Raw genomic sequence first — 12489 nt, 5'->3', positions numbered from 1 at the left:
TATTGTATATATATATAATTTATATTATCTCGTAAAAAATATTTTTTAGAATAGATTAACAACTGATCGTTATCTCAATTAGTTCGAAATACATACTCGCGTGCAGGGTATTTTTGCATTTAAAATACCATTTAAAAAAACGTAATTCTATTTAAAATGCTAAATGTAAAATACTTAAAAAAATGTATATTAAAATGTATGTAGAGAAAACCATTCTGTATTTGAAAACTATTTAAAATATCTATTTACCCATTTTACATATAAAGTGGATTCGAAAAACATTTTACATTTTAAATACATTTTTGTTTATATTTGGTATTTTAAATGATTACCCAGCCCTGCTCGCGTGATAAATCACCGGTATTGCGATGCAATTACGATGCAGACGGTTTGACGCGCAGCCGTCAAACCGTCATCGCGCATTGAAGAAACCGCCATTTTTCGTCAATTGAACAATGAGAAACGGGAGAAATATCAAGGAATTGCATGGATCCTTTCATCCGTGGATCTTACGAATAATTACATCGATGTTTTTCTTAATTTCCTTAATGCCTTTCCTTCATATCAAACAATGACTTTTCCTTAAACTCGGTTCGAAGGGAACGTTTAACGATTTACCTAGTCCGAGCCACGTGATTGCACGTGCCTCGTCTTCCATCCTTTTCTCATCTCTCCCACCTCCGCTACTATTATTCTTCCTCTCTTTCAAAGCATATATTTAAGTTGTCTTTCACGATTTATTCCAAGAAACGCGATTCATTCTAAGACACGAGACCCGAAAAAGCCACTCCCGAGATCTCCTTTCTCAATTTCAGTATATTTTATCCATCCTCTTTTTTTCCCCCTTTTGCAGTCGCATCAATCCGTCTCGCTCTCTCTTTCTCTCTCTCCCTCTCCGTCGACGCAGCCAAGCAGTAGCGAAGCAGTATCTTCTGCTGTTCGTCGGATCGGAGTATTTCGGAGTGAATGCTGAATAGTGGTGGATAACGCGCGAGTGTGAAACGTTCTGAGAAGAAGTCTCCCACAAGATGTATTCTAAGACCATCAGCAATCATCAGGCGAATAAGGAGCATGTACTCGCCGTGTCCCGGGATTTCATCGCGCAGCCTCGTCTCAGTAAGTAGCGTCCACGTCGACGGTGACAAGGTGGAGATGCTCGGATACATGGGGCATCCGCGATTGGGCGTAGCATCTGATCGATTCTCCAACTTGGGGTCAGCTGATCCCACTTGAAATTCTGTCTGCATCATGCATTTCGACAATTTCTCGCGCGCAATCCCGAGAGATGAGACTGCCGTCGTCCTCCCATGGGTTTATGAACTTGCGAGGAGGAGAGGAATGGAGAGATGATTCCCCGAGGACGCTCGCGGGTTTTATCGTTCTTGAAGTTCCCTCGAGCTGCCAGCGTTGTCATGTGACAACTCGTGTTTGCTTGAACGGCCTTCGTGACTTTTAATTGCTCCTTTTAAGTTTTTGAAAAGTCTAGAGTGGTCTGAAAAAACAGTTCTTTTATCTTGGGGCATAAGAAAATAATTTTCCGTAATGTTCTTTTTCTTAACTGAAAGGTACTTAAATATTCGTGTGATATTTTCCCCTATGGGCGTAACCTCATTAGTACTGACACTATTCATGAAATTGATATAATACAATATGAAGGAAATATAAACGTTGAATAAATGCTGAATAAATATTGAACACATATTATACAATATATTTAAAATAGTTTTGACAATTATGAATTAATGAAGGCTTTTTAATCGACAAAGTTGTAGAATTATTCTTAGAATTATTCTTAGAAACGATTTAATTTATTAATGTAGTAAAAGATATTTATTGCCATTTGTACGTTATATTTTTATTTATTGCATTTATATAAATTTATATACAGGTATCAATCTATACCTCAATTTCATATGTCTAAGATAAATATGAAGTTAACAATAATTGGTTTTTCTTTTAGCTTATAAAACAGTATCTGGAGTAAATGGTCCATTAGTGATATTGGACGAAGTGAAATTTCCAAAGTTTGCTGAAATCGTACAATTGAAGCTCGCCGATGGCTCCCTACGTTCCGGTCAAGTTTTAGAGGTCTCTGGTTCCAAAGCGGTGGTCCAAGTTTTCGAGGGTACATCTGGCATTGATGCAAAGAACACTCACTGTGAATTCACTGGTGACATTCTGCGAACCCCGGTGTCCGAAGACATGTTGGGCCGTGTCTTCAATGGCTCGGGAAAACCGATTGACAAGGGACCGCCTATCCTTGCAGAAGATTATTTGGACATTCAAGGACAGCCTATTAATCCGTGGTCTCGTATCTACCCAGAGGAAATGATTCAAACTGGAATATCGGCCATCGACGTTATGAACTCTATCGCTCGCGGTCAAAAGATTCCCATCTTCTCCGCTGCTGGTCTGCCGCATAACGAAGTATATCTTTTGTTGTTTGCTTTTAATTATTCACAGAGGGATATATACATCTCCTAAAATTTAATTCAGTTTTTTGTTATACAAATTTTGTAACTTCGGCATTCTGAATCAAGAAGATTTCACCCTCCAATTCTTACTTTATAGATTGCCGCGCAAATCTGTCGTCAAGCAGGTCTTGTAAAAGTGCCTGGTAAATCGGTTCTTGATTCTCACGAGGACAACTTCGCCATCGTGTTCGCGGCTATGGGTGTTAACATGGAGACTGCACGTTTTTTCAAACAGGACTTCGAAGAGAATGGCTCTATGGAAAATGTATGCCTGTTTTTAAATCTGGCCAACGATCCGACGATCGAGAGAATTATCACGCCTCGTCTCGCCCTAACGGCGGCCGAATTTCTGGCGTATCAATGCGAGAAACACGTGCTAGTTATTCTCACGGACATGTCCTCGTATGCTGAGGCGTTGCGTGAGGTCTCAGCCGCTCGTGAAGAGGTACCAGGTAGACGTGGTTTCCCTGGCTATATGTACACCGATCTCGCCACGATCTACGAACGTGCCGGCCGTGTAGAGGGACGCAACGGCTCCATCACGCAAATCCCAATTCTTACTATGCCGAACGATGACATCACTCACCCAATTCCCGATCTTACCGGATATATCACTGAGGGCCAAATCTACGTCGATCGTCAGCTGTATAATAGGCAGATCTATCCACCCGTAAATGTATTGCCGTCTTTGTCGCGTCTCATGAAATCCGCCATTGGTGAGGGTATGACGCGAAAGGATCACTCTGATGTGTCCAATCAATTGGTGAGTTTTGTTATAAATTACGAAAAAAATTATAAAAATGTTTTAGTATATGAAATAAAATTGTGATACTTTTTCATAGTTCTCTTTTCTAACTATTTAAAAAATACCTTTAAAAAAAATTGTTTGTTATAATTCTAAATACATCTTTCAGTATGCGTGTTACGCTATTGGAAAAGACGTCCAGGCGATGAAAGCTGTCGTGGGAGAAGAGGCGTTGACGCCAGACGATCTGTTATACTTGGAATTCCTATCGAAGTTTGAGAAGAACTTTATCTCGCAAGGCAGCTACGAAAATCGCACGGTCTTCGAATCGTTGGACATCGGCTGGCAGCTTTTGCGAATCTTCCCCAAGGAGATGCTTAAGCGAATCCCAGCCAGCACCCTCGCGGAATTCTATCCGAGAGATTCCCGTCATTAATCCTTTTATTTGTCTCGCCTTATGCGTAAGCTTATTTTAATGGAATTGCGCGTACAAGTCCGATTTATCTTCTCTTTGGCATTAAAAAACACTCCTGTATCTATAAGAAAGATCGATGTAACGTGATAAGAGAATGATTAAAGAGAATAATTAAACAGTGTATACGTTATCGGATAATAAAGGAAAAAAAAGGAAGGAGTAACGCGCCTTTGTTACAGGCTAAAAAATATTAACGTTACAAGCTTACAGGATCGTATGTCGTTTTTGATGTTGTGCAATGAGAGTGTAAAATGGATAGTAACGATATTAATATGTAAAGTAAACTGAAAAATTACAAACGATTTATGCTTGCATATTAAATTTGCAAGTTGCAGATCCGAGTTTGCATATGTTATCTCTATCATGGAAATAATAAACACTGGATATAATATTGTTTCAATATTTGAGGATGTGTTTTGCTTTAGAGCTACTGCTCACTCACGCCAAGCAATTATTGTAAAGTGTAATATATCTTTCAGTATTAACGTAGATGAAAAGCATAGACGAATCCTTGATCACGTTGTATTTGTGTGTTCCCAACATTCCACAACGAAATTCACATGTATAAGATTCTTTGAATCAATCTGAAGGAGAGATGTTTAACACAATATGTACAGTTATCTCTAGAGAATTGTTTTGAGCGAAACATCGTCGTGTATCGTCTTGTAAAAGACAAAACTGTATATGTTAGAAATAGAGAATTAAAGGAGAATTGTTGTCTTTGAAGCGCCGTTTATTTAATTTTTTTATACCAATATTAAATTTCCTTGTTTATACATTCGTAATTAGTGAGCACCGTTTTTGTTAAATTCACAAATTTTGGCAGAGAGTTTCAGATTGAAAGAACTTAAAAGTGTTCAGATTGAGAAAAGCAACTTTGTTTAACAATAGCTACAATTCTCGTTTAATATTATTATTAAACCATTGAATATTGCCTCGTTATCGATTGAAATCGAACAAAAGAGAAATTATAAAAAAATATCTAAATTAATAAAGAGAAAAGATAAATTTCAATTGCTTTAGATTTAAATCTGCCGCTTTAACTACGATGAAAGATGGAATATATGTATTAAGGCCATGGCACCATGAAGTAAGACTAGTCTTACTTCATGCATGGCACACACCTTCCGTAACAGTAACCATAAGACCTACCGTAAGGATCAGCCAATCACAGGCAAGAATTCTTTTGAACTCTTAATTCTAATTGGCTGATTCTTACGGTGCCGCAGCACACTTCACCATTATTTTTTGAAAACGCTGATTGGCTGTCCGGATATTGGATAGTCAATCTGCGAAAATCTTTGGCTAGAATTGCCAGATTGGGCGCGTTCAAGTTGACAAAGCGGCTAGCCTGTTCGCCGAAAAAATAAACATAATTGGTTGTTACTTATAGATCCAATCAATCATTCAATCGCTCAGCAAGCATGCCTAGCCGCTTTGCCGTCTTGAATTCGTCCATTGATTGAATTTGAAATGATTTGAAAAAGATCTTGTTTATTCTTTTTACCGGTTCGCGCCATTTCTATTATTAGCAATAAATAGTGAAGTAAGCGAGCTGATTTTTCAAATAAGATGAGTGCTTGAATGCGTAAGATGGTAATAATTTAGAGGATACTTGTATTTTTTCTATTTATTAACGTGTTATATTTGGAAATTTCGATTCAGTATGGAGAATAGGGTTATGTGAACTATGTTATATGTTTATAACTTGTTTATTGAGATAATTTATTGATAAAATAATTCAGAATGAAAGAAAGCTAAGTGTGTCTATCCAATCAATTAAATTGAAGTATCCAATCGTCTAACCAAAATCCATATTTTTTAATGACATGAAGTTATTAAGTAACAATGGATAAAGTAGATTATATGTTTGTATCTTGTATTTATATAATATATTTCTTGTTTTGTATGTACGAAAGATTCGATCATCGGCTCCTAGTCAAAGGGGAAAACGGCCTTTGCTCTTGGATATACCACATGACATTGTAGAATTAACTCAATCTGAAAATTATATACAAGAGTCTAAAAGAAGAACCAAGAATGTCAAAGATATACAAATACCGGAACGCAAAGCTGTTCCTCTTTCTGATAATGGTATCTGCACGATGCAAAAAATAGTGTCCGAGCACGTAAGTTTACTTGTAAATCATTACAATCTTTGTTTTATATCTTTATTAATTTCATTGTTGTGATAAAGTAACATATGATATTGAATTAGGAAGAAAGAGTAAGAAAACTTCTCAGTAAACCTTTCCAAATACCAATACCTGGTTACCAATTGTCTGGACGAGTTCTTGGATTACGTCTGCCAGGACCACGTAGGCCATTGCATGATCCTGATGAACCCAATGCATTAATTGTTTATTCACCACCAGAATTATCAGAGCACGATAGACTGAAAGTAGATCTGTATGTATTAATGTCTTTCCAAATATATGCATATATTTTATACTTCTTATAATATAGTATAATTGCAGTTTACGTTTAAAATTATATATTTTAAGATCAAGTTATATGTATTTAATTTTTGCAGATGTAAGCAATTGGTACATGTAGTTGTAGATCCTGTATTGTGCAATGTATTACGACCGCATCAACGTGAAGGCGTAAAATTTATGTATGAGTGTGTAACAGGCAAACGTATAGAAGATGCATATGGCTGCATCATGGCAGATGAAATGGGTCTTGGGAAAACACTGCAATGCATAACTCTGTTATGGACGTTGTTGAAGCAGGGTAAAGTGTTTAAAGTTATTGTCAAAATTAGAAAATAGAAGGAATAATATAATAAAAAAATATTTGTGTTATGTGTAGGTCCAGAGGCTAAACCACTAATAGATAAAGCAATTATAGTCGCGCCTAGCTCTTTGGTGAAAAATTGGTACAACGAAATTAACAAATGGTTGAATAATATGGTCAACACTCTTGCTATCGACGGAGGAAAGAAAGCAGACATTGACACGCAACTCATCCGTTTTATGAAAACTTATGGTAGATGCGTAACTCCCATTCTCATTATAAGTTATGAAACGTTTCGTTTACATGCACACGTCCTGCATCAAGATGAAGTGGGCCTCGTATTGTGCGACGAAGGTCACCGTTTAAAGAATTCTGAAAATCAAACGTATCAATCTTTGATGGGTTTGAAAGCTAAACGAAGGGTGTTGCTTAGCGGAACGCCCATACAAAATGATCTTTTGGAATACTTTTCCCTCGTACACTTTGTTAATCAAGGATTATTGGGAACTGCACAGGTAAACAACCTTTATCGTCTATTATGTTATATTGACATAATGTTATTTTAATACACATGATATATAGACCTATCACTGGAACTATTCTTTCAGGAATTTCGAAGAAGATATGAGACACCCATATTACGTGGCCAAGACGCGGCTGCAACAGATGCGGAACGTACACTCGCTCAAGAACGTTTATCTGACTTAGTATCCATTGTTAATAAATGTCTGATTAGACGTACTAGCGCTTTACTTTCGAAATATTTACCATTGAAACACGAACTCGTGGTATGCATAAAGATGGGAGAACTGCAAACGCGGCTGTATAAGAATTTCATACAAAGCGATAGTATTAAAAGATCTATGGAAGGTATAGATTTAATTCTTTAAATAACAATCTTTAAGATAATGTTTCGCCAGTATTATATAATATTGACATATGAATATATATATTTTATATTCTCCTTACATAGAGAATGATAATCCAAAGAAAGCAGGCAGTTTGTCTGCTTTAGCCGCTATAACTCTCTTAAAGAAGCTGTGCAATCATCCCGATTTGATATATGAAAAAATCATGGAAAAGGCAGACGGATTCGAAAAAGCTGCATTATTGTTACCACCAAATTACTCTACAAAGTAAGATTAATTTATTATTTGATGAAATGTTTCACTAGATAAGCGAGAATTTTTTGTTTTAGAGAGCTGATGCCAGAATTATCGGGCAAACTGATGGTTCTGGATTGCCTACTAGCATCTATTAAAACTACAACCAACGACAAAATAGTACTTGTATCCAATTACACACAGACTCTCGATTTGTTTGAGAAACTCTGCCATAAACGTTCTTATAATTATGTGAGGCTCGACGGAACGATGACGATTAAGAAGAGAGCGAAAGTAGTCGACAATTTTAACAGCGACAGCAGCAACGATTTCATCTTTATGCTCAGTTCGAAAGCCGGTGGATGTGGTTTAAATCTTATAGGTGCGAATCGTCTCGTCATGTTCGATCCAGATTGGAATCCCGCAAACGATGACCAAGCAATGGCCAGAGTGTGGAGAGACGGTCAAAAGAAACCGTGTTTCGTTTATCGTTTTCTTTCTGTTAGTATTAGAACAGTATTTTTATCAAACAATAATTAATGAAAATATTTTCTTAGTAATATAAAAATTGTATAGTTATTTATAAATAATTAAATCAATAATATACATATTAAACAATGTAATATGTTTTATATTTCCAGACTGGAACGATAGAGGAAAAAATTTTTCAGAGACAAGCCCATAAAAAAGCATTGAGTTCCACGGTGGTCGACCAAGAGGACGACGTAGCGAGACATTTCACCATAAACGATTTGCGCGATTTATTCAAATTGGAGCAGAACACTGTTTCTGATACGCACGCAAAGTATGAAATCGCTAAAACTATTATTTTAAACAATAAGAATCTCATTTTTAGACCATATGTGTGAGAACACAATCGATAAACTAGAAGCCTATACCGGTCGAAGTTAGATCTTTTTTTAATGCTTTAAATAATTTTTAATGTGAATTATATATATATGCTATAACTTGCATATATACTATATTTGTAGTCCTTCAAATTGCGCGCTATAATATTATTTTAAAATTATTTGTATATATATCTGAAACAAGAGTAATACTATTATTTTTGTTTAGGTTCAAATGCAAACGTTGTATTAATGGCATCGAGGTGAAAGGTCCTTCGGAGCAATCCGATTGTAATTCTGATCTGTCCGACTGGCGACACTCACATAATCCACGGCATTTGCCGGATATATCGTTACGACAATGTTGGGCTAGCGGTATTTCGTTCGTTTTCCATCATCGTTCACATGAACAAGTAAAATGACTCTTGCTAATGACAATCTGTTAGTAATTTATTTCCAAATTTTACGTGTAATTATAAGAATTAGATATTGCGAATATTGATAAGAAATATTGTAACTGTAACAAATTATCTTGTTAAGACATTTATTTGAGCAATAGTTTTTCTTTTTTGAAAATAAAAACGTAACAGCCCGGAATTTTACTTTAATACATGATTTTTTTTTAATATACGCTTATTGTATTCGTAATTCAATTGGTTTTGTAAAAGATGGTTGCAAAACATGCGCAGGTGCAATTTATATCAATATAAATGTGCCTTACATTTTCTGTAAATAAGTTAGTTGCGTTTATGTATAAAAAAGATGAATTTTGGATAAAAATAAGGGATATATTTTTGATACGTTTCTCCAGATGTAAAGATAAACTTTAAAACAGTACAGTATTTAAGATGTTAGGATTAATAAGAAATATTTTATTTATATACGCAAATTAAAAATATTTTTGTTATAAATACTTGTGATACATATATTTTTGCCAAAGTGAATAAAAGAGTGAATATAAAATATTTACAATAATTTTAAAGAAAGTCTGTTGGAAATAGATGAATTATTCTCTAAAGGCTCTAAAGTTATGAATTTGTAACTTTTAGCTTTGATGATTTCCACAAATATACAATTTTTTTAAATATTCAAGTTCATATAAATGAAAATTGTAAAAAAATAAACTTGAAACGTTGCATCAATTGATTATTATTGCCATTTAAAACTTGAGATACCCTAAAAAGATGACTTAGTACGTGGTTAGATTTATAATATTCGTACGGATATCCTCCGAAGCAAAATTTACGTTTCAGCATTTTTCCTGTAAAACCAATCGATTGTTATATATATATATATATATATTTCTCGCCTTATCAGTTTTATATTCTCTGATAATCTTTTCATGTACGTTTTATCTAATCAAATGGAAAACAAATTTTTTTTAATCGTTGGGATAACGCTGCATTTACTAATCATTGTAAAAACAAAATCTTAGTTCGTTTAATGAGATTCAATAAGTAAACAACATGCTGGCGCAACATAATCATGTGCAAGTATCGAAAAATTATTTTAATGATAAACAAATTGTACAATGTATATACGATCTTTCATTATCGTATTCTCCATGCTCATTTCGCGTGGCCTGTGAATCCCGTGATTGCGCGCTCGGGAGATACGCCGAGTCACGCACCTGCGCTTACGATGGCTTACAAAGCCGAATGTTTTCAGATCGCGCAGTAGATCGCGTCACGCCTTTTGCAGCAGTTTCGTATGCGTATGCGGGACAACACGAATACAGCGGTATCGAGGAATTCTGTCTCGCGCGGCAATGAGAGATTGGTCGCACTTGGGACCGCGAGAACGGGAGAAAGAGGTGCGGTGCGGTGGGACGAGACGGAGAGGAAGGGGGGGGAGGGAAGACGGGTTCGCGGACGCGAGAAGCGAGCGGCCGCGCGGCGTGCGACCACGTGATCGACGGACGCGGCAGGCGATTGGTCGAGTCGCGCGTCGCTTTCCCTCCTGACCTGCTGCTCGCTTGTTCCGCCACCGCGCCATCGCCGCCATCCGACGGTTTCCGCAACGGGCGTCTGGCTGGGAGGCTCAGAATAGTTCCAGATGTGGCCATGTTTAGTTTCGATCTCCGAAGTTTTGCGCTCATCGTCATATAAACCGCTACATTTTTATACTGACTGCTGAAAGAGTAAATAATACGCATCTGTCCGACCGATCTCGTACTCTTCGTCTTTGCCTGCGACTCATTTATTCGCTGCATCCACATGCTGTTTTAACGCCCTTGCCGAGAGATCCGAACGACGCAGAGACGCGAACGAACGAACGAAATAGAAAGACGGGGAGAGAGAGAGAGAGAGAGAAAGAGAGACATTTTGTTTGTCGTCGCGTTTGACCGTCGCTCCGCCGATCTCGTCCCGACGGGACGTCGGAGCAACGCCGAATCCGTGACACCTTTGGATTCTTCGAGATCGCGAGATTTTTCGTTCTCCCGTATCTCTCGTTCGTCCCGTACGTTCTTCATTCTCTCGGCAAGAGTCGCGAAGCATCGCAAAAATCCGCTCCGTCGTTCCCTATCTCTGTTGCTCTCGGGATATTGAAATTGAACGTTCGTCGTTATTTGGAGAAAGAGAGAAAGGAAAGAGAGAGAATCAACGTCATTGTCGTATAAAAGAGAATCGTGTCTCCGTACGGTTAAAATCGCAGAAGTGAAAGCATCGTTTATTTTCGGGGAAGGGGGTGAAAAAGAACTTTTCGTCTCCGAGAGAAAGAGCCGCTTTCTTTTTCTTTCTCTCGATCCCTTTTTTTCCCCCCCCTCGCCCCTCTTCCTCCGCCGCGCCCACGCCCCTCTTCTTTTTGTCTCATTTTCCGGCGGGTTTTCGACGACGAGTACGCACGCGCGAGCGCGTTCTCATTTTCAGCGCGTCGCACTTCCGTTTCGGGCACGTCGCGCGCGCAACGACGTCACACTCAGACACACAAAGCGGACGCCGGCGGGGGGCAAGGCAGACAGGCAGGCAAGCAAGCCGCAGAGGCAGACAGGGTGGGTAGGTAAAAAGATAATCGCTTCGGGAGAGAGACGCCCACAACGATCGCTGGGTCAACCGTATGCCACGTCAGCCAGAATGACGTCGTTCTCGCGACGACGAGAAAAGGAGGCTCGTGCGATCTGACGGTACTCCAATTTTCCACGCGCGACACATTGGTCGAGAGAGAAAGAGAGACCCACGCGAGGGGACGAACAATATCGCTAGTGAAAACAAAAAAAAAAACGAAAAAAAAAAAGGGAGATCGGTATCCCGTATCTTCGATGAGAAGGCGAGAGAAAGGGAGGAGACCGAGGGTAGAAAAGCCAGCCGAGAAAAGTGCACAGTATATATCCGCGTTTATTCAGTTTGTAAGAGAAAAGACTTCTGCGAAAAGCTTGCCTGTCTCTAAACGTTTTTCAAGTCCGAACTTGTCAATAATATTCGCGAAAGTCTTTGTGAAAGATGAAAATGTAACAAAGTAATCCCCCGTAGAGACAGAGCAAAGAGAAGAGAGGACGCGTGAGTCTTCGGTGACATAAAATATCGTTTTTGAGAAAAAGAGAGAGAGAGAGAGAGAGAGAAAGAAAGAGAGATAGAGATAGAGATACGACGGAGAAAGGGAGAAAGAAAGACAAAATAGTTTCTTTTCCAGTTCCATATGTGGAGCGCTTATTAAGCTCTCCCAAATGCTAGCATTCGGTCGACGCGATTATTCCGTCAGAGCAAAGACCTGTCGAGTGTGGTCGGGCAAATCGATCGTATGATCCGCCGTCTCGGCCGATCGGACGGCCGCAGTGCTGATATAGGAAATTCGGTACTTCACTCCGGGGTACCATCGAGAGCTCATACGCACACAGATCGAGACTCGATCTGCGGAACCAAAAGCGAAAATGGCAGTAGAGAGTGTTTCCGCGGCTGAGACTCTGATCCAAAGGTTTGCCACCTAAACTATATACTATCGTACTCTTCCGCGCGCTAAAATATTCTCATTTAATAATTCGACCGGCGAATGTGGGGTACATACAGAGAGGCGAAGGAAAATTTCTCGCGAGTGACATTGTAATCATCCTTCACGCACACCTGTACACACACACACACACACACACACACACACACACACACACACA

The 12489-nt window shown here is 38.5% G+C and overlaps 3 protein-coding genes across 6 annotated transcripts in view; all 3 read left to right on the top strand.

Annotated features, from left to right (window-relative positions):
• The first annotated feature begins 1028 nt into the window (after window positions 1-1028).
• Vha55 (V-type proton ATPase subunit Vha55) lies at window positions 1029-3655 on the top strand. Its single transcript, XM_018457354.1, has 4 exons — window positions 1029-1116; window positions 1961-2427; window positions 2572-3237; window positions 3389-3655. Exons 1-4 carry the CDS (start codon window positions 1029-1031, stop codon window positions 3653-3655), a joined length of 1488 nt encoding a protein of 495 aa, XP_018312856.1.
• A 1035-nt stretch (window positions 3656-4690) lies between these two features.
• On the top strand, window positions 4691-8971 carry okr (DNA repair and recombination protein RAD54-like okr). The gene is made up of 10 exons (XM_018457027.1): window positions 4691-5290; window positions 5614-5823; window positions 5913-6103; window positions 6228-6430; window positions 6509-6948; window positions 7042-7303; window positions 7407-7569; window positions 7632-8037; window positions 8178-8341; window positions 8614-8971. Exons 1-10 carry the CDS (start codon window positions 5279-5281, stop codon window positions 8804-8806), a joined length of 2244 nt encoding a protein of 747 aa, XP_018312529.1. The 5' UTR covers window positions 4691-5278; the 3' UTR covers window positions 8807-8971.
• A 1451-nt stretch (window positions 8972-10422) lies between these two features.
• The window catches only part of su(sable) (suppressor of sable), a 12774-nt gene continuing 10707 nt past the window's right edge, over window positions 10423-12489 (top strand). The window contains exons 1-2 of one of the 4 annotated variants that reach the window (XM_018457318.1): window positions 10429-10524; window positions 12015-12296. In XM_018457318.1, coding sequence (XP_018312820.1) covers window positions 12253-12296 — 44 coding nt within the window. In that variant the 5' untranslated portion in view covers window positions 10429-10524; window positions 12015-12252. Of the gene's footprint in view, window positions 12297-12489 lie in introns of all 4 variants that reach the window. The other 3 variants (XM_018457317.1, XM_018457316.1, XM_018457319.1) reach the window with 3 other exon arrangements.

This window comes from Mycetomoellerius zeteki, unplaced genomic scaffold, assembly GCF_001594055.1.
Source record: "Mycetomoellerius zeteki isolate Tzet28-1 unplaced genomic scaffold, Tzet1.0 scaffold62, whole genome shotgun sequence".
Taxonomy (NCBI): Eukaryota; Metazoa; Arthropoda; class Insecta; order Hymenoptera; family Formicidae; genus Mycetomoellerius; species Mycetomoellerius zeteki.
Note: the sequence above shows the minus strand (reverse complement) of the source record. Positions and strands in the feature narration are given on the sequence as shown.